General features: G+C 38.1%; 1 protein-coding gene across 1 annotated transcript; it reads right to left on the bottom strand.

The window, feature by feature from the left end:
* Positions 1–4,517: 4,517 nt before the first annotated feature.
* Positions 4,518–5,123, bottom strand: LOC110930592 (21 kDa protein). The gene has a single exon (XM_022173922.2). It carries the CDS (start codon positions 5,121–5,123, stop codon positions 4,518–4,520), a length of 606 nt encoding a protein of 201 aa, XP_022029614.1.
* Between the last annotated feature and the right edge of the window lie 15,919 nt (positions 5,124–21,042).

Below are 21,042 nucleotides of genomic sequence, written 5' to 3'. Positions count from 1 at the left end.
TTACGACGTATATGTAGGTGTATTTAATGATAGTACATCGGTGTATTGAGCTCTTATACACCTATGTATTACATCATATAGATAAGTGTATTTAAAAAATACATTTGTGTATTGAGCGAAATGTGCATTTGAATTGATGTACCTACGTGTTACACATAATTCAGTTCATAAGTACAAGCATATAGTTGAATATAAACCATTAGTATAATGATCTATTATGTGAGTATGAAACATATTAATATACAGGAAAGAAAGAACACGTATGGGATGCGATCCGAAAAATATTGGAAGATAGTCCGAAAAAAAAAACCCGTGGATCTCTAATATATTTGGATGAAAATTGATTTAGAATCTTGATAATATTTAAATGATATTTTGAAATCACAAAAATATAGGATTAAGTAACTGTTTTTGGATAACTACCACTAATGATGGAATATAATTAAAAACTAATATTAATTTATAAGTATTATTACAATCCTACACCTTTTCATCTTAAACTAAATGAATGGCTAGGATAAGTTCACAAGGTTCACAAGGAAGGGGGTGTTCACAAATGAACCTAACCCTATATATATATATATATATATATATATATATATATATATATATATATATATATAAAAGGGATGATTATTTTAAGAATGGTAAATATTGTGAAAATGTGAAAACGAATGAAAAAACCATAAAAACTTGATAAAAACAATTAAAAAGAATTACACTTATCATTATTATTCGAGTACACTATTAAAAATTAAATTTACATGTATCCGTAAGTAAAGAAAATTTATACATGTGTAAATTTGTCATTTACACATGTGTAAATTTTGTTGTATTTACACATGTATAAAAAATTTATTAAGAGTGCTTTTGAGAGAACAATAAATTATTTAAATAGTAAATTCTTTTTTTTAATATTGTGTTTTAATCTATAAGGACCAAATTTCATGGCTATTTCATCTTCCTATTCCTATAATGCTCTTTCGAATAAAACAAAATCAACGAAATTAAAGGTCTAGATTAGTTCTTATGGTTCTCAATTGTTTCATTGATTCTTCGATGTTTCTAATCATATATATAGGATGTATATATGTGTGTAGTTTTAAAACATGTCTCGATCCTATATCACGGTCTAATTTTATATGGTCAGCTTTTGGTAAAGTGTGCAAATCAAATCGCTTGTTATGATTTGAATATATTGAAGTCTACCAACCGAAAATTGAAAGCAACAACCAACCGAAAAACCAAACAATAATCAATGTAGACGGTGTCAAAACTTAAACCAAACCTACAAGCAGTGATAAATTGATTGTAGGGCCGGCTTAACCGTTTTGGAGGCCCAAAGCGAAATAAAATTTCGAGGCCCATACAAGCTCTCTAAAGATCATGCTATAAATCAATAATTTCATGATTTTGTAACCCATTTAAATATAGAACACTCGCATTTAACAATGTATATGATAAACAAAAAATATTAACTCTTTTGTTTGTGAAATCAAAGATGGGGAACTTCATCATTTATGAATTTAGAGCTGAAGTGTGCTTCTTTGTGATTTTGACCATGAAAAAACAAACTAAAGAAACATCGGAGTATCAAGGAGTTTTGTGGGCTTACATAAGGAATAAAAACAAGAAAGTCCTACAACAAGGATCGAACTCTAGATCATCTGTTGACCAGCAGACACTCTTGAATGTTGATGTGCAGGACTGCACGGCACTATTTATATATATAAAACATTTGTATCTTGAATTGGAGGCCCTATCCAAATGGAGGCCCAAAGTCATTGCTTTAGTATAATAGCCTTTGGGCCGGCCCTTGACGCACTAGAGCACCTTAGAAGAAATTCCTGAGGGGGGGGGGGGGGGGGTTTCACAAGATAGATAAAAAATGAGTTGGATTGCTTGGAATAAAGTCCTGGCATTGGTTGAGTATGGAGGGTTTGGTTTGGGGTCTTTGTGGGGTGCAAACTTGCCAATGATTTCTAAGTGGTGGAGGCATTTCAAAGTAGAGAAAAAAAGCATATGGTAGAAAGTGATATGGGCTATTCACCATAATTCAAAAACTTAGTCCTCTATCCCCGTAAAACTATCAAACCCGGTCCTTAGAAGCAAATCCACATCTCTGCTGATCTTGAACTAGGGGTGTTCAGAATTCGTTTCGAATTCAAAAAATTAGAAATTCGTTTAAATTCGATTCGATTATCAAGAATTCGTTTCGATTATAAGAATTCGAATTCGATTCAATTCGAGTTAAGTAAATCGAATACGAATTTATAATTTCAAATTCGATTCGATTCGAAATTCCAATAAAATTTATACATTTTTATTTATTATTTTTATATATAATACATATATAACTTTTATTAGGCTATACTATAAATTATTTTCAAAATTTATTCCAAGTATTAGAATTACCCATTACCAAATCCACTACATGGCCCATAACTAAAACCTAAGTAACAAATCTATCTATAGATTTCTAACCCTAAAAATATTAACTTGTAATGTAAAGTGGTTATTCCCGACTTCTCGTTTTGAATTTTAGACTTATAGTATTTTATTTGGAACTTTTTAATATGATATCGTACTTTATGCTGCTTTAAAATTTATGTTTAGTTATTTACATGTTTTTAAAGAATCTGAATCAAATCGAATTTATTCGAATTCGAATTTTTAATCGAATCCGAATTCAAATCGAATTCGGTAAGTTTTAATCGAATTCGAATCGAATACGAATTCAAGAGAAAATAAAAATTATTTGAATAATTCGAAAATTCAATATTCGATTCGATGAACACCCCTATCTTGAACTATCTAACATGTCTCCTTAGTTTGGATTGGTAGCTCCCCACTATGTTCTATTTTAACCGCTCTTTTTGTCCTTGTGAAAAATAAACTACGCCTTGTTGTTGACCGGGTAACTGTTGGCTCATATGGGACGATTTTGGTTTGGGAATGGGCTCGGCCTGTGAAGCATGCTGCTGAGATTTCAGAGCTGCAACAATTTTCGTCTCTGCCGCTTTCCTCTTGTGTGTCGGTGAATGATCATCGGTGGTTATGGGAGCCACATGCCTCCGGTGTATTTTTGGTTAGTAACATTAATGATTAAACAATGTATCAGAGTTTTTAATATAATTTTCGCTCAGTAAGTTTTCGTATAGAATAATTGGGTCCCTAAAAAAGTTGGAATTCTTGCTTGGAGAGCCAAGAAAGAAAGGCTCCTTACTAAGCATTGGCTTCTAGAAACATCCATATAGATTTGGAAGATAGATGTGTGTTTTGTGGTAATTATAAAGAAACCAGTTAACACATTTTCGTTTCCTGTCATTATGCACTAACTATATGGCAAATAATTGCATAGTGGTGTAATATTCCTTTTTCTATGCGTTAGGATTTAGAGATCTCTTGGATATGTACAAATTTTATCAAGGCTCAAAGAGAACGAAAAAAGCTTTTCATGCCACGCTTATTACCATTTGGAGTATTTGGAGATTGAAAAATGAGTTGCTCAATCAAATTTCAATTTCGAAATTTAACTCAGTATTGTTTTCGATTCAATTTCTAGAGCCGCTATCGTTTTTATTTTGAAGCATGTCCGAGACATCTAGTCATTGTTTTTAGATTGGAAAATTCATTCATCATACGCAATGTAAAACGTTCAAACATAGCTATCTAGTCGATTACATACTCTTTCAAAATAACAAAAGTGTTCATAAGCAAAGCATAAACAAAATGGGATGCCAGTCTATGAGTTGGGTAGACTTCAGATCCATGTCTTCAATACACTTCAAAAAGTCAACTATGCTAACTGAGTTCTAGTTACGTAAACATATGTAAACTAACATCCATCATAGCATAAGTATAACATGACGTAACATAACATAATACCCTTCTACATCGTTAGACATTGCTAACGTCCTTTAACCTATCACATAATTGTGGAACCATCAACAAGCCATGAAGGCACTATACAGTGCTGGAACTAGCCTAAAAATTTAAGGGTATCCCATTTTTTTTTTATTTTTTACCAGGGGTATCCTTTGTATAACGGAGACGAAGTTGAGGGGTATTTTTACACTATGGAAACGGAGTTAAGGGGTATTTTTACACTACGGGCTACCCCTACTAACATTCTAAGTCCGCCCCTGACTATACTGCATCATGTTCATACCGTTAGTCATCCCTAACATTCGTCCCTACCGTTAGTCATCACCAACATTCGAACATACTGTTAGAAATTAATTAATTATATTTGTTAGAAGTGGACAATTATTAAGAGGAGCAAGGCTAACAAAACTTATAAATCGTAAACGTTTTGAGAAAAAAAATGAAAAGAAATTTCTAGACATGAGGACATTATTCCCATATTAAAACAAGCAAATCTGTAACAATCTATAGTTTTGTTGCACGAGTACAAATTATTAATCTAGACAAACTGAATAATAACCTGATCTATCTAGTATCTAACACAAAACTCAGATTTCTAGAACATTTTTCGTGTTAGAAACCATTAGTCCTCAAGGCATATGAGTACCAGCTTTATGTTTCAAAGCAAACCTATTGATTAAAGCAAGTGCATTGCTAGTTAGTTGTGATAAATAATTCATCCTCCTAATCACAGCATCCTTCACAGGTCCATCCATGGAGCCATCAGAGAATCCCCTAGCACAAGTGTTTTGATTTGTTAGTGCAGAACTGACCCACGTTTCGACGTTACTCATGTGCCATTCAAAATTCTGACCCCTAAACTGAGCCATTTTCCCTAGCTCCTGAACCGACTGGTTCAGGCTCGGCACACAGTTGTTCATGTTGTTGAGACAGTCGTTCACGGCTTGATACACACTCGGTTTTATTCCTGATGACTCGGACAGCTTGGAAATATATGCAGCTGTTGACTTGGCATTGTTAAGACTGACTGAAATGGCTGCTTTTGCAAGCTTTTGATCGTTTCCTTGAATAGAATTTGCGTAACGTTGGAGACAACGAACACAGAGAGCTGGATAGCGGGTGTTTCTACATGAGGCGTTGACGTAGTTCATGGCGGTGGCATTGGTGGCGGCATTGCTGGTGGTGTAGTGGTAGGAGATTAGAAGAACTAGCAAGTAAAACTCTAGTTTGACCATAACTAAGAGTGTAATAAGTTTTTGGAAGGTTGTGAGTTATGTAGGAAGATTAACATAGAAGATATGAAATGGGTTTGAATGAAGAAAATGAGATGGGGTTAAGGAGTTATATACTGCTTTCAAGAGCCTTAAACCGTTGTAGTCATCGGTAAGGTTGACTAGTAATTAAATAAACCATCCATAGGCTTTAATCAAGTGGTAGTCACCTACTTCTTTACTCAAATATAAAACCATCAATTGAGATTAAATCAGGTGTACAGTAGTCACGTGTACACGTGCACTTCTTTATTATTCATGTCAAGTTGACTTTGTGATACTTATCAACAGTGACGGATCTAGAAAATCCGCCAAGCCATAACGTTTTATAAAAAGCCTTAGCGAAATTGTAAAAACGTCAATTTTTCCAAAATTTACACTAATTTTACACTACCGCCGGAGCGCCAAGCCGTAGCGGAAGTTGCCCCTTCTTATATGCTAGGTCCGCCCCTGCTTATCAAGATTTAGCCTTATTTTTGTGACAAAGTCTACCTAAAACCTATAATTGATGACAATTTTGACACATTTGTATGTACATGGGTCATTTTAATTAAAAGGTTTATCAACATTAAAGCAAATTGGAAGTAGAAACAACAACAAAAGTATCCGCTCGGAGTCGCAAAAGAAGCAGGGTCGCAAACCAGCCACAAAACTGGTAGTTATTAACCGGTCACATAATAACTCTTGGTAGATATAGAATAGATTGATTATCTATGAATGCAATAGAATGGAAATGGTCATGTTAACACTAGACTCGATCGCCCCACCAAATGTTACTACCTCTACTACAACCAAATGAATTTACTTAGTTTTCTTGTTTTTTATTAGAGCTTCAAGTACAAGTCTTAAGGTTCAACAAGGAGTTCTACTCAACCGTGTCAACAAATATAAAAACATCATACAAAGACGACAAAATGCGAAAGAAATCACGAGGCAAGTGAGGTAGTCAAAGATCTACATATAAAGTGGATCACCAAATAACATATATTAAATATTAAGACTGTAAACAGCTATCAGAAGTTTAAACTAAGCAATAGCAATACTAGATTGACAAGAATTGGTCGGTATTGAATCCAAAGGCATAGAGGGGAGACAACCGTTGACATATACTGAAATAAATACTCCATGTGGGACTTAAATACTACTATTATTATTTTCAAAGTCTACGCTTAGTTTCTATACATCAAAATTTAAAATAAAATAAAATAAAATAAAATATTTTCTTCCCTTTCCTAACAACCTAACTTTATATAAAAGCATGATATATGTGCTATACGAGGAAGGATGTCAATTAGGTGAAGCTAACATGTACTTGTGGTGCAAGTTTAGGAATTGTGTACTTTCAGTAACTTCAAGATCTACACAGCCCACAGGGTACACTACAAAAAGACTTAAGTTATGGAAAATCATATTATAGAAAGTACGTATTTCATTTTTCAAATATATAATAGAATTTAAAAATACAACAAAATGACTGTTATGTTTGATCATTTTCTAGCTTATATCTAATGTAATTTCGACGTATATATACTACGAGTGCATAGTTGAGTGACCTCATTTTATGTTTTTTAGTTTCATACCAACTTTGAAATAGGTTTTACCTTCCATTTATCATTTTCCCTAATAAAAGAAACATGGTAACAGATAAGCGTTTAAAAGGATATGTGTGGGAAACTTTCATTAGACATAAACTGAGGCACATGAGCTGTTCAAAAGAATAAATTACCAAACATACTTAAAGACTCCAGTTCATTATTAGTTAGTTTCCCATAAGCTCCAGATCCAAGTTGGCTCCATACTTCCATGAAAATTACTAAACAATTAATGTTTGAAATCAAAATAATACTACTTACCACTTGGTCGGTGGAAAGAGGCTTCCACACACCAGTTTTGAACTTGGCTCACTATTCTTGGATCTTAAAAATCAAACTGAGTGAATTTACACCTCATGATCTTTGTAATAAATCTATTACCAGTAAGAAATTTTAATTAACAAAGACAATGATCATGGTTTCCATGGGTAATATCCAAGGAATATGATCAATATGACCAACTTTTATATATCATTTCAAAATTTTCCCAACATTAACTTGAAAGTTTACACGAAAAAAGGTGCACCCTCATGGAAACATGATGTGAGTTGAGATGATAATATTACTAGTAGGATATGGATAACCACATAACTCTTGGCAGGATCCACCACTTCCACAATTAACCAATAACCATATTAAGTCACTCCTTCAATATTACAGCATTAATGACCTTGAGACTTAACTATAATTACTTGGGACTTGAATTTATCAGTATTGCATGTAAGACTACCTGTTATAGCTCACTTGAGAACCCGAATTCACCCTCTAATATTGTAATATACGATGCTGACTAGACGCCTACTCATCACCTTGCCCACTCGCGCCTCTCCTCACATGGCCTGTTGTGGTTAACCTCTGCTCGCGCAAGCTACCACACCCCAAACACCCCCAAAACAGCCGCTCGCCCAAGCGACCATGCTCACCCTTTAGCGCTCGCAACACCCATTTAGGTGCTTGCAAGCCACATAGACAACGACGTGGCTCACGCTACCCTGCTCGCGGTCCACAACATGCAGTCTAACAATTGCAAATCCTTGTATACCACAATTACAATAAAGAAACATAAAAAATCTAAATACGTGCTAGTAGACGTTTATAAAACCCAAATGAGAGGAAGTTTATTATCATGCATCATAAGTTGTTTGGATTTTGCGAGCATCAGTCTCAACGAAAGAAATTGTTGAGACCAGTCTCAACGAAAGAAATTGTTGAGACCAGTCTCAATTTTCAACATATTTTCTTTCATCCGCTTTTGTTTAACAAAGGTCTAACTCAATTAGTTTTTTTCTCTTTTTCCTGATATGGGTACTTATGTTGTACAAAAACTTATTTATTTGCTTATGTGACACAAACCATTAATACCCCCCCCCCCAACCCCATTAGGCAACAATACCAGCACCGCAACCCAGATTTAGAGAGATAGAGAGAGAACCATGAAATCAGATAAAGATAGATAGAGAGAGAGAGAGAGAGAGAGAGAGAGAGAGAGAGAGAGAGAGAGAGAGATAGAAAGGACGAAGGTAAAGGGGAGCCGACCAGTCACCATTAACACGACGATAGAGATAGCGGAGGTGGTGGTTTATGGTTTTTGTGATTTTTGGAGCTAGGAGCAGAGGTAGTGTTTGCTTCACGGTGAAATCGACAGCGATAAGGATTTGGAGTGAACCCGATGACGATGACAACGTTGATTCCGACGGGTACTTGTCACACCCCCAAAATACCACATGCGGAAACCCTCGCGAGACGTGTGACGTACCAGAATCTAGCCACCAATCACATTGAACTTGTAAAGATAAAATAAAACTTTCATTTATTTAACATAAGTGTTACAATACAAGAGTTATTATCCAGCGGAAGCATATTACAATTTGTTATAGGTTTCATAAAACAGGTGTATAAAAACTATCAGACTTGTCTTGTGATTCCTTGTAACTTGACCCATGACCACTCCAGCAAGTTCCAACAACATGTACCTAAAGGCCTGCAAGGCATGTAACAACGAGTCAACAATAAAGTTGAGCGAGTTCACAGTTGGTGTTCATTTTAAAGTTGTTCCAAAAACCATAAGTTCATTCGTAAACCATGAGTTAGCCAATTCCTTGTTTCCCCAACCATAACCATAACCAGTGGGGGCTACCCCATGTTAACCACTAGACCCGTTACCATATCCACTACTGACTAAAGTAAGTTGGTGCCCTAGCGTCAATGTCTATCATCATTGACGTGCCCAGATCCATTAGTTCACGCCCGTCCTCTGCGGCACGGTGGGAGGCTTGTCAAACCTAAATAGCGCTATCTAACTAATGACCCGCTCGCCATTGGCCCGACGATTAAGTCGATATAAAAATGAGGGACTTCATGATAGAGATTTTGGTCTAGTATCAATGTTATCACCCTTCAATAAAGAGGATGTGGTACGTGTCCCCAAACCAGGAGATCACGCAGGTTCCAATTAAGTCCTTTACCCATTCCCAACCACCGGGAATCCCATGCCTTGTAGAAAGTGTGAACTCACCTTGGTTTGCTCGGTTTGTTAAGTTTCTTGTTCACAATTAATAAGTTACCGCCTTTGGTATTCATGTAAATACAATCAGTTTATGTTCACATAATCTACAATCATAATGTGTGCTTAAGCAATAATCACCAAGTAACACATAAACAGTTAATCAACACATACGAATTCAAAGTTCACATGTTTCGTAACAGTACTTAATAGTCAAGTATGCTAATCAACACTGAATCATATTTCCTCATGCATAACAGATGTCTTCAACAGACAAAGGTCAGCATATAATCATACATTATTATACTTGTACCAAACAACAGTTTGTTCACGAGCTCCTGTTCCTAATGGCGAAACTTCAAGGTGACGAAACTTCCCATGTTTCGTCATCATGAGGGTGGCGAAACTCCACATGTTTCGGCATCATGCAGTTTCGTCGCATACCAATTCATCTTGCACACAGAAACCCTAGTTATCTAATAACTCTAACAGTTTCAACACATATCAATACCGAAACGAGGAATCAACCATAGCTTTATAAATGATTAATCATTAACATAAACTATCATTACAACGAACATCACTTGAATCAATTTAAACACCACCTTTAAGCATCATTGATTTACAAATATCATTCCAGTCCACTGTTTAAATCTCGATCTACATAATCACCATAACAATCTAACCATGTATAGTCTCCTAGATCATCGGTTACTACTGATGTTACTACTAGATGTGTGCTATTAGTTGTTAACGAGATTATTTAGCAACAACAATCATCACACATTTTGCATACAAATCTGTTAAACACTTGCATACATAAACAAGAACAATAATCAAGATATACGCAAATACGAATCTACTGACCGAAGGGTGATGAAGTCGTGTGCTAAGGTGATGCCAGACAAGTGCCTAAAGAAGTTCGATCAAGGCGAATGATGCTTCGATGTGCTGCTGCTGTCGTTGTTTAGAATGGGGTCTAGGGTTGTGCACATGCGCTCACCTATATTACAAAAGGAGTGCGTTTGGGCCTTGGGAAAGAGTTGGGCCGAAAGCCCTTCTTGGCGAAACTCTCCTGGTGGCAAAACTCTCCTGGTGGCGAAACTCCTAGTGTTTCGTCGAAACACTCTCCTGGTGAAACTCCTCATGGTGAAACTCCCCTGGTGAAACTCCCTTGGTGAAACTCCCCTGATGAAACTTCTCTGGCGAAACTCCTCTGGTGAAACTCCCCTGATGAAACTCCTCTGGTGAAACTCCCCTGGTGAAACTCCTCTGGTGAAACTTTCCTGATGAAACTCCTCTAGTGAAACTCCCCTGGTGAAACTCCTCTGGTGAAACTCCCCTGATGAAACTCCCGTGGTGTTTCGTCGAGACCCATGAGTGACGAAAGTCCTTCATTCCTAAACATTAAACCCACCACACAACTAGCATTAAATCATTCTACAATGATATTAATGATACAACGCTCAACGAAATGTAAATCCGGATTCGTAAAATAGGTGACGCGTGAAGGAAAGGTTTTGAAATCTAGGGTTGTCACATCATCCCCAACTTGAAAGGAATTTCATCCTGAAATTTGATAAGCAAACCAAAAGTGACACGGTAACTCAAAAGTAACACAAGGCGGCAAAGTGCTAGATTAGGATGACTGTGGATTTTTCCTCGGGTACCACATCATCCCCAACTTGAAAGGGAATTTTGGCCCGAAATTCGCCAATGATACCAGAAGTTGATACAACCGTTAGAACTACTGAGGGTAGTAGGGCTTGCTCCGATCATTGCGTTCCCTCATGAACTCCGGTCCACATTTTGAGTTCCAACGAACTCCCACGGGATAACTCAAGGGTAGTAGGTATCACAAATGTTTTCTTTGTCAAACGCTTCCATAGGTTCGAGTCATACAGTCATCGTGAACGTTACCCAATTCACCAGGTAACTCGAGTTTGTGAGCCATGTCACCAATTCGTTCCAGGAATCCGAATGTCCCAATGCATCGTAAGCTAAGCTTGACACGTTTTTGATAGCGTACCGCACCCTCCCAGGGTGAGACTTTCCATTAGGCCACGTTCGCCTACAGCGAACTCCCAGTGTTTCCTAAGCTTATCAGCTCTCCTGACAGTCACGTGTTGCTGTCAACAATTTCCGATCTAAGTACTCTTCCCAAGAGTTTCGAGTACAAATCCTGGTTCGGTGATTAGGTTGTCACCCACCTTAGTCCAACAAGAAGATTGGTATTATCATCCCTGCCATTCCTCATACAGAGCTGCATGCATACTAATATGGTAACGGCCACAACAGATCTCACCCAAAGATGTGTATTCTTCCAAAGGTTTACTAAAGTCAACCACGCTCATGCTCGCAGCATGCCTTCGTGCATCAGGATGGTCCATTACTCTGTCCGGTTGTCCTTTAGTGATAACTAATGCTCATGTCTAGGCGTGAGCCAAGGGTGTTGTGTATTGCCTGTCATGAATCATATATAGTTCGAAATTGGAGGTAACAGGAATTGGCACCTCGTGCCTAAAAGCCGCCTCTCTCAGAGGTACATTCACAGCTGTCAAGACTCGTCAGTTTCCTTGATTGCAAGAAGGTCTGCTGGTAATGTGAGACAATCAACGATCACCCAAGTGATATTGTTTCCGGTTCGAGTTCTAGGTAGCCTAGTGACAAAATCCATGGCAGTTTGTTCTCGTTTCCATATGGGTGTTCTGGTTGCTAATACTTCACCTTGACTTTCCCACAAGTCAAACATCATTCCCATACCTACCTAGGTGGGCCTTCATGCCCAATCACCAGTACAAGATTTATAAATCCTAATGTCTCTCATCAAAACCCAGACGACTAGAATATCGAGGTCGGTGTGGTTTGCTCAACATAAATTTCCTACAGTTACTGCATAATGAGATCCACACTCGTTCCACGAGGTAGCGAATATCGCCTGACCTGCCAAGGTTGCTTCTCCATGCCCCGCATGAGTTCAACTTGAAAATCCTCTTCCTTCAGTTCTCCAGTTTGAACAGGGCGAGTCGGATCAGGTAAGTTAGTGTCGATAGTGAGCTGCAAAGCTCGTGCATGTTCAGGTTTAATAGTTGTAATCATCCAAAAGTTCCCTCCAGCGATGCCATTAACTGATTTAGCTCTGTCGAAGCCAAGGTACACGGGAGGCCCTTTGTGATCGGTCTAAATAATGCATCTGGTACCGTCCAAGTAATGCCTCCATCTAAAACCCCAAGACCACGGTTTTCACCGCCAGTTGTGTGTCGTGCGGTTCCTCTTTGTAACTCCATTACGTAAGTCATCACTCTCTCGCGTTGCGTCGGTGTGTAACTGGGACTCTGATTCGGACCATCATGGTATACCACTGAATCACCCGCACCCTCGGGTAAAGACGATGCTCAGTGCATTGCAGAGTTGGAATTCGAAAGCTGAAAAGACGTCCTCCTGTTTCATCTTTCACGAACACAGCACCCTGCTGTGCTAAAGAGATTTAAGCTGTGCGACCTTCGAAAATCCTGTGAGTAAGCTACGATAGTATCTAGCGAAACCAAGGAATTGCTGCATCCCCCGAAGGAATCTTTGGTGTCGATGAGTTTCTAACAAGATGCATCCTAGCGAGGTCCACGTGTATTCCCACTCCGTTGGTCACATGATCAAAATGCATCTCTCGAATCTAGATGTGACATTTAACAAAACTTCGCACGTAATGGCTCCTCCCACAGAAGCGCTAAAATAGGATACATATGCCACCCACGGTGTTCCTTTCTCCTGGTCATGATTCAGAACATCATCAACAAATACGGTCGATTCATGTGATCCCTGAAGCTACTGCTGTGTCGATCAACTCAATGATCATGGTGTACAAAGTTGAAATGGCTGCATTGCCTTCGACATGCTGTTCTAAGAGCATTCTCCTCTTGGACTTCCTTCTGATGATAGTTCGTTCGCTAGCCAATCCTCGAATGGAAGTTTGTCCCTCGCAACTGGTCGACAGGTGGCCAATACATGGTCGAGACAAGCGGTTCCTAACTGTCACCTTGTTACGTTCTCGGTAATCGGTACACATACGAAAAAGGCTTATCTTCACTGGTATAACTGGAGCTCCCCAAAGCGAAAAACTAGATCTGATAAAACTCATGTCCAATAGTTCCTGAAGTTAATTAGGCAGTTCCTGCAACCTTCCTGGTGTAAGACAATAAGGAATACTAGTAACAAGGGCTGCTTCTAACATGATACCGATCTGATATTCCACCTGACGATGTGAAGGTAAACCTGATAGTTCTTCTGGTAGCACTAGGAAGAAATCACGAACAATTGGTGGATCCTCGATCCTCTTTTCCTTAGCCTTAACATCAGTAACGAGTGCTAACATAGCGGAATAATCCTTCCGTAGACATTTCTGGGCCTTCATAGCTGGAATGGCGCTAACCCTTGCACCACTCTAACACTTCAAAGTATAAGTGACGCAAAATTTTCCTTCCTCAAGGTATATTTACGCGATATCCAGATAACCAATCTACACTACTATTGCATCGAGACCATCAAGGATAGCAAAAAGGAAGGTCGATATCGAACACTTGTCCCACAAGGTCGAGTTTGCCTCCCAATGAACATACAAGGCTTCAATTGGCTTGCCATCAGCCGGTTCCATAACAGGTTTGGTTTCGAGAAGCTTCAGGGTTAAACGGAATCGAGACGAAACGGTTAGCTACCCATGCTAGCTATCATGTTGTTATTATGCCTGGCGTGGCCTACGCCAATCCTAAATGCCCTTCCACAAGCACCACTACCAGTGTTGTTACGATCACGTGGATTTCCCAATACTATTATCGTTCCCTTGGTTGTTGACATTTTGACTTAACGACAGTCGATCCTTGTCGAAGTCACCCTTGTTTCCATACGGTAGGCTACAATTACGAGTACCTTGATGTCACCGTGACTGTTGCCTCTCATGTCATTGCTTGAAACGGAGACAGGGTCCATCTTGTCACATTTCCGTGCCACGTCCTAAGGCGCTACTCCTTGTGTTGGCAGTTACACATTCCACACCATGGTCAGTTGTCATCGTTTATATCCCGATTATTCCGTAGGAGCTGACTCCCATAAGTCACTGACAAAGGTTAAGGATTCGGTTGAAGTCAGCCTGCTGGTGTCCGTTGCCGGTAGTCAAGGTCGTTCTAATACTAAGGTTGGTACGGCACTACGCTCATCCTCTTATCCATCGTTCTTGCAAGTTGATTGAGTATTACGCGATATGTTTCCCGAGCGTTGCAGAAGTGATCGCACTTCAGGGTCTAAGACGCTAACGCGCTAGGTTCTAACAAACAAAGATAGGTGAGGAAAGTATAGACCAATCATTTGACACAGAGACATCCATCTCAAGGACGTTCGTACAAGCACCCAACATTCTACACAGTTCACTAGGCGTTCAGATGGGTGTTCAGGTAATACTCGATAGCATCGAGATTCGTAAGGATTCAGAGTGGAGTGAAAAGATCACGTTCAAGTAAGAGACAATCACTGCTATGACTCTTATAGACTGTTGTGTTTCACATCGATTTAATAACAGAATGGAACCCTTTTTTCACTCGTTAAGCCTCACTGGGACTCGCATGCACCCCACATTATAATTATGTGTGCACCTACAATAATATTGTGATTTGCATGCTTATCTCAGCTCCTCCTAACTCATGTTAAATGGTTCCTCAAACTCGAGTAGCAAACAAAGAGCATCACAAAACATAAGTCATGAATGTTTAGGGAAATACCACCCTATGAGTCACATAACACATGCAAGTAATATATGAATTCATACTGTTGTGCTAAACGTGCAATCACATGCAATATCATATGTAAGTGTTCACTAGTTATGCAGTACAATGAGTATACGAGAGACGAACCTTGCAATCTGGAGCTGAGTGTCATGGTCGTATTCATGTTTTCTGAACTGTTCGGTTATAGTCTGGATTTATAAAAACGTTTCTAAAACCAAGTTCACTATAACCAGCGGCTCTGATACCAAACTGTCACACCCCCAAAATACCACATGCGGAAACCCCCGCGAGGCGTGTGACGTACCAGGATCTAGCCACCAATCACATTGAACTTATAAAGATAAAATAAAACTTTCATTTATTTAATATAAGTGTTACAATACACGAGTTATTATCCAGCGGAAGCATATTACAATTTGTTATGAGTTTCATAAAACAGGTGTATAAAAACCATCAGACTTGTCTTGTGATTCCTTGTAACTTGACCCATGACCACTACAGCATCCCAGACAGCAAGTTCCAACAACATGTACCTAAAGGCCTGCAAGGCATGTAACAACGAGTCAACAACAAAGTTGAGCGAGTTCACAGTTGGTGTTCATTTTAAAGTTGTTCCAAAAACCATAAGTTCATTCGTAAACCATGAGTTAACCAATTCCTTGTTTCCCAAACCATAACCATAACCAGTGGGGGCTACCCCATGTTAACCACTAGACCTGTTACCATATCGACTACTGACTGAAGTAAGTTGGTGCCCTAGCGTCAATGTCTCTCATCATTGACGTGCCCAGATCCATTAGTTCACGCCCGTACTCTGCGGCACGGTGTGAGGCTTGTCAAACCTAAATAGCGCTATCTAACTAATGACCCGCTCGCCATTGGCCCGACGATTAAGTCGATATAAAAATGAGGGACTTCATGATAGAGATTTTGGTCTAGTATCAATGTTATCACCCATCAATAAAGAGGATGTGGTACGTGTCCCCAAACCAGGAGATCACGCAGGTTCCAATTAAGTCCTTTACCCATTCCCAACCACCGGGAATCCCATGCCTTGTAGAAAGTGTGAACTCACCTTGGTTTGCTCAGTTTGTTAAGTTTCTTGTTCACAATTAATAAGTCACCGCCTATGGTATTCATGTATACACAATCAGTTTATGTTCACATAATCTACAATCATAATGTGTGCTTAAGCAATAATCACCAAGTAACACATAAACAGTTAATCAACACATACGAATTCAAAGTTCACATGTTTCGTAACAGTACTTAATAGTCAAGTATGCTAATCAACACTGAATCATGTTTCCTCATGCATAACTGATATCTTCAACATACAAAGGTCAGCATATAATCATACCTTATTATACTTGTACCAAACTACAGTCTGTTCACGAGCTCCAGTTCCTAATAGCGAAACTTCAAGGTGACGAAACTTCCCATGTATCGTCATCATGAGGGTGGCGAAACTCTACATGTTTCATCATCATGAGGGTGGCGAAACTCCACATGTTTCGTCATCATGCAGTTTCGTCGCATACCAATTTATCTTGCACACAGTAACCCTAGTTATCCAATAACTCTAACAGTTTCAACACATATCAATACCGAAACGAGGAATCAATCACAGCTTTATAAATGATTAATCATTAATAGAAACTATCATTACAACGAACATCACTTGAATCAATTTAAACACCACCTTTAAGCATCATTGATTTACAAATGTCATTCTAGTTCACTGTTTAGATCTCGATCTACATAATCACCATAACAATCTAACCATGTATAGTCTCCTAGATCATCGGTTACTTCTGATGTTACTACTAGATGTGTGCTATTAGTTGTTAACGAGATTATTTAGCAACAACAATCATCATACTTTTTGCATACAAATCTGTTAAACAATTGCATACATAAACAAGAACAATAATCAAGATATACGCAAATACGAATCTACTGACCGAAGGGTGATGAAGTCGTATGGTAAGGTGATGCCAGACAAGTGCCTAAAGAAGTTTGATCAAGACGGATGATGCTTCGATGTGCTGCTGCCGTCGTTGTTTAGAAAGGGGTCTAGGGTTGTGCACATGCGCTCACCTATATTACAAAAGGAGTGGATTTGGGCCTGGGGAAAGAGCTGGGCCGAAAGCCCTTCTTGGCGAAATTCTCCTGGTGGCGAAACTCCTAATGTTTCGTCGAAACACTCTCCTGGTGAAACTCCTCATGGTGAAACTCCTCATGGTGAAACTCCCCTGGTGAAACTCCCCTTGTGAAACTCCCCTGATGAACCTCCTCTGGTGAAACTCCTCTGGTGAAACTCCCCTGATGAAACTCCTCTGGTGAAACTCCCCTGATGAAACTCCTCTGGTGAAACTCCCCTGGTGAAACTCCTCTAGTGAAACTCCCCTGGTGTTTCGTCGAGACCCATGAGTGACGAAAGTCCTTCATGCCCAAACATTAAACCCACCACACAACTAGCATTAAATCATTCTACAATGATATTAACGATACAACGCTCAACGAAATGTAAAACCAGATTCGTAAAACAGGTGACACGTGAAGGAAAGGTTTTGAAATCTAGGGTTGTCACAGTACTGGTGATTATAGACGAAAACAGTGAAAGGGTATGGGTTTTAATTTTCTTGTGGCACATAAGCAACTACATGAGCAATCAACTAAGTTTTGTACCATATAAGCAGACACGTCAGTAAAAAACTAATGAAGTTAGACATCAGTTAAAAATAGCTCGACTTAAAAAAATAGTTTGAAAGTTGTGACTATCCTCAACAATTCTTTAATTGTGACTGTTTTTGATATGTCATAGTTGAGATTATTTAAATCTAATAAACCTTCCAAATATTATAAAGGATTATTTATTTATAGGTACATGTATAACATTCACATCCAACCCTCAAATTATGTCAGGAAGGTTTTTATTTTATGAAAACTTGTTGTAGGTGGTTGTGAGTAGAGGAGAGAAAAAAAATATTACTATTCATCTTTAAATTTGAGGGAATACTGTTTACTATCTATATTTTTAATATATTTTGAAAGTGGTTGTGAGTGGAAGAGAGAGAAAATATAATAATAAAAGTATTAAAAATATTATTTAATTGAAGAAAAGAGAGAAAAAATGGGGGGTTGGATGTGAATGCTCTAATTGGTCCTTCATCTCTATCTTTATAATTATACTAAAAATCATTATTTTTTCTTTCTTGTTTTCAATTAAATAATAATTTTTCTACTTTTTATTATTATCTTTTCTCTCTTATCCTCTCACAACCAGTTTCAAAAATATTAAAAAATATAGAGGGTGAACAGTTTCTTTTTTTTTTTTTCCAAATTTACTGATTAACACTAATATTTATTTCATGTTTCATTTAGACCTAACATATTACATTAGCTAAAGCATTCATATTGGCACCTTCAAATTTATGTGAGTGGGTCCTCTATATTAATTATATAGAGTGGTTACAAGTGACTGTGAGTGAAGGAGAAGAAAAAAAAAACTTAAATCTAATGAAATAGCGAGAAACTAACAAACTAAAATAAAAATGAAATGTTTCTTTCTACCAAAATAATCAAATTATAGACCTACTTCTTTAGTCTTTTCTAGCGATCCTAATTCACATATGAGTCAACAACTCAAGTTATAAGTCCATCACTATTATTAGGCTATGCGGTACGGGGTTTGTCCCCGCTGCGTCCTGGTACGCCGCCGTCCCCTCTCCATTTTATGCCCTCCGTCGCCGGTCCAGCTTCGTCGTCAACGTCGGGGTCTCGACGTTTAGGACGGTCCTCCCCCTCTCTCACACACCAACAAACCCTCAAATTCAAAATCAAACCCTTCTCCCAAATCCAATATCAAACCCTTCTCCCAAATCCCATCTGGGTCATCACAGTTTCAACTATACCCACTGATCTACACTCGTTTCTTCATTCTTCAACATTAATCGAGATGGAGGGTGGTGGGTTTTTGTCTGAAGCAGAGAAGCACAGTTCTTGCAGGTTTTGATTCTTCCTTTCTGTTAAATTTGTTGAATTGGGTGGTTTGATTGATCGGTTGATGTGTGATTTAAGTACGTTTGTGTTTGTGTTAATGTTTGATGTTGGTTTTGGAAGTTAATTTGTTTTGTTGTTTGATGTTTGTTTAAGAACTAAAATTGGGGCTTTTTGTGATGGTTGATCAGATGCAAAGCACTAATCTTGTTGTTGATTTGTGGTGTAGGATAAATTAAAAAGTAGATAAATTAAAAAAAAATTAAGATGGTGGGGGTAGGATCATCCTCCCATTTCCAGTGTTTTACCATGACGGATCATCCTCTAAGGGACTATGATGTGGCGCCTACGTGGCGGGTCATCCTCCAAAGGAGGACCATCACCATACCGCATAGCCTTACTTATGCTCCACATAATAGGTGCCATTGCCCTTTCACGCGAGCCTTTCTTTCCCCAGTAGCCCCTCACCCTCTATTATTTTCCTGAGCGTTATTGGAGGCGCTATTGATTCTGGGTGAATACAATGACGATCGATAACATGCATATTTTGGTGGGGCCCTTCTTTTTTTTTTTTTTACCGTTTGCAACAATAACTTAAAAAAATCATTTCATTATTTTATTTTACATCTATATAAATATAAACACACATACTTATTTTACGTCACTCTCAGTCGCTCTATACTCTCAAACTCCTATACTCTCAAATGGCCCGTCGTTAAAGCGAGGCTGAGGATATCGCTTTGCTCACAAGTTGCAGTTGACTTAGGATTGCCTTCACAATGTTGGAGTAGGGTTAGGTCCACAGTTTATGAACATGTGGGTGAAAATGCTCGTTGAAGAAATCAAACTTTAGGAAGGTTTATGCATCTACGAATAAAGTGCACAAATTTTGAGAGTTGCTGCTTCACTGCGTTGAACCACGATGAGGGTATACTCGAGGATGAAGTGCTTGCCGCGACACATACCGAGTTTGATCCAAGCACTGTACCAAAGGTCGTTTGATAAGTTGCGGTTTTGAGGGATTTAAGAAACCGGCTTGGATAACTTTAAATTTTGTACTTCTAGTTTTAATAATAAAAATATTAGTAGTTTATATATGTTTGCAACCCTCTAGTTTTAATATTTAGATGTTACGTTTTAATGTAATTTTTTTATTTAGTTTAAATGTTATGTTTTTTTTTTTTAATTATTAATGTTTTGAATTTTTTTAATTGAGTTTTTTTTTCATTTTAGTTTAAATGTTATTTTTTTATTTTTTTTATTTATTTGTATGTTATTGATATAAAAAAACAAAAATAAATAAATGATTAATTAATGATTAAGGGGGTTTTATTTCATACCGTGGGTGTTATTGGAATGGGAGAATAAAACCCCCTTGTTGATGTGGCGCTGAAATGGCTAACTTTATTCGATACTCTCCAGCCTTAGATCACCCGTAATGGTCTCGCAGTTGGGTGGACCAAGAGCCACCACAAGCAAAACACTAGCACCTCATCTCATTAATGAGCTTTTTGGGGTTGAGGTCGTGGTTCTGGTCACGTGTGAAAGAGAGAGATTGGTTGGTTTTGATGAGAGAGTGAGTGAGTGAGTGTGTATGCAAAGTGAGTATTGGTTGGCATAGTAATTACATTAATAAAGAAGGGCAAACCAAATGACTATGATAAGGTGGATGACTGATGACGTAAAATGATATTTAACATGACTCACCACGACCCATGATCCTAAAATGAGCTAATCCTCCAGTTTTGAAGTATTATTTAGTTTCTCTACTTTCATAAATGACCTCAGCATCGGATTGGTTTCTTTATAATTTCTTTTGCTGTTCTATTTATAACAAATACTTGTGGTGCTAGCTTAAGAATTTTGCGCTTTCAATAACTTCAAAATCGAATTCATGTGATGGAAGGATGGAAACTACATATAACATGCACATAATCTCCACAGCCCACACGGTACACTACAAAAAGAACTAAGGTTTGGTAAATCATATCTTTGAGGTCATTTCATTTTTTGAA

Source organism: Helianthus annuus, chromosome 3 (genome assembly GCF_002127325.2).
Source record: "Helianthus annuus cultivar XRQ/B chromosome 3, HanXRQr2.0-SUNRISE, whole genome shotgun sequence".
Classification (NCBI taxonomy): Eukaryota; Viridiplantae; Streptophyta; class Magnoliopsida; order Asterales; family Asteraceae; genus Helianthus; species Helianthus annuus.
Note: the sequence above shows the minus strand (reverse complement) of the source record. Positions and strands in the feature narration are given on the sequence as shown.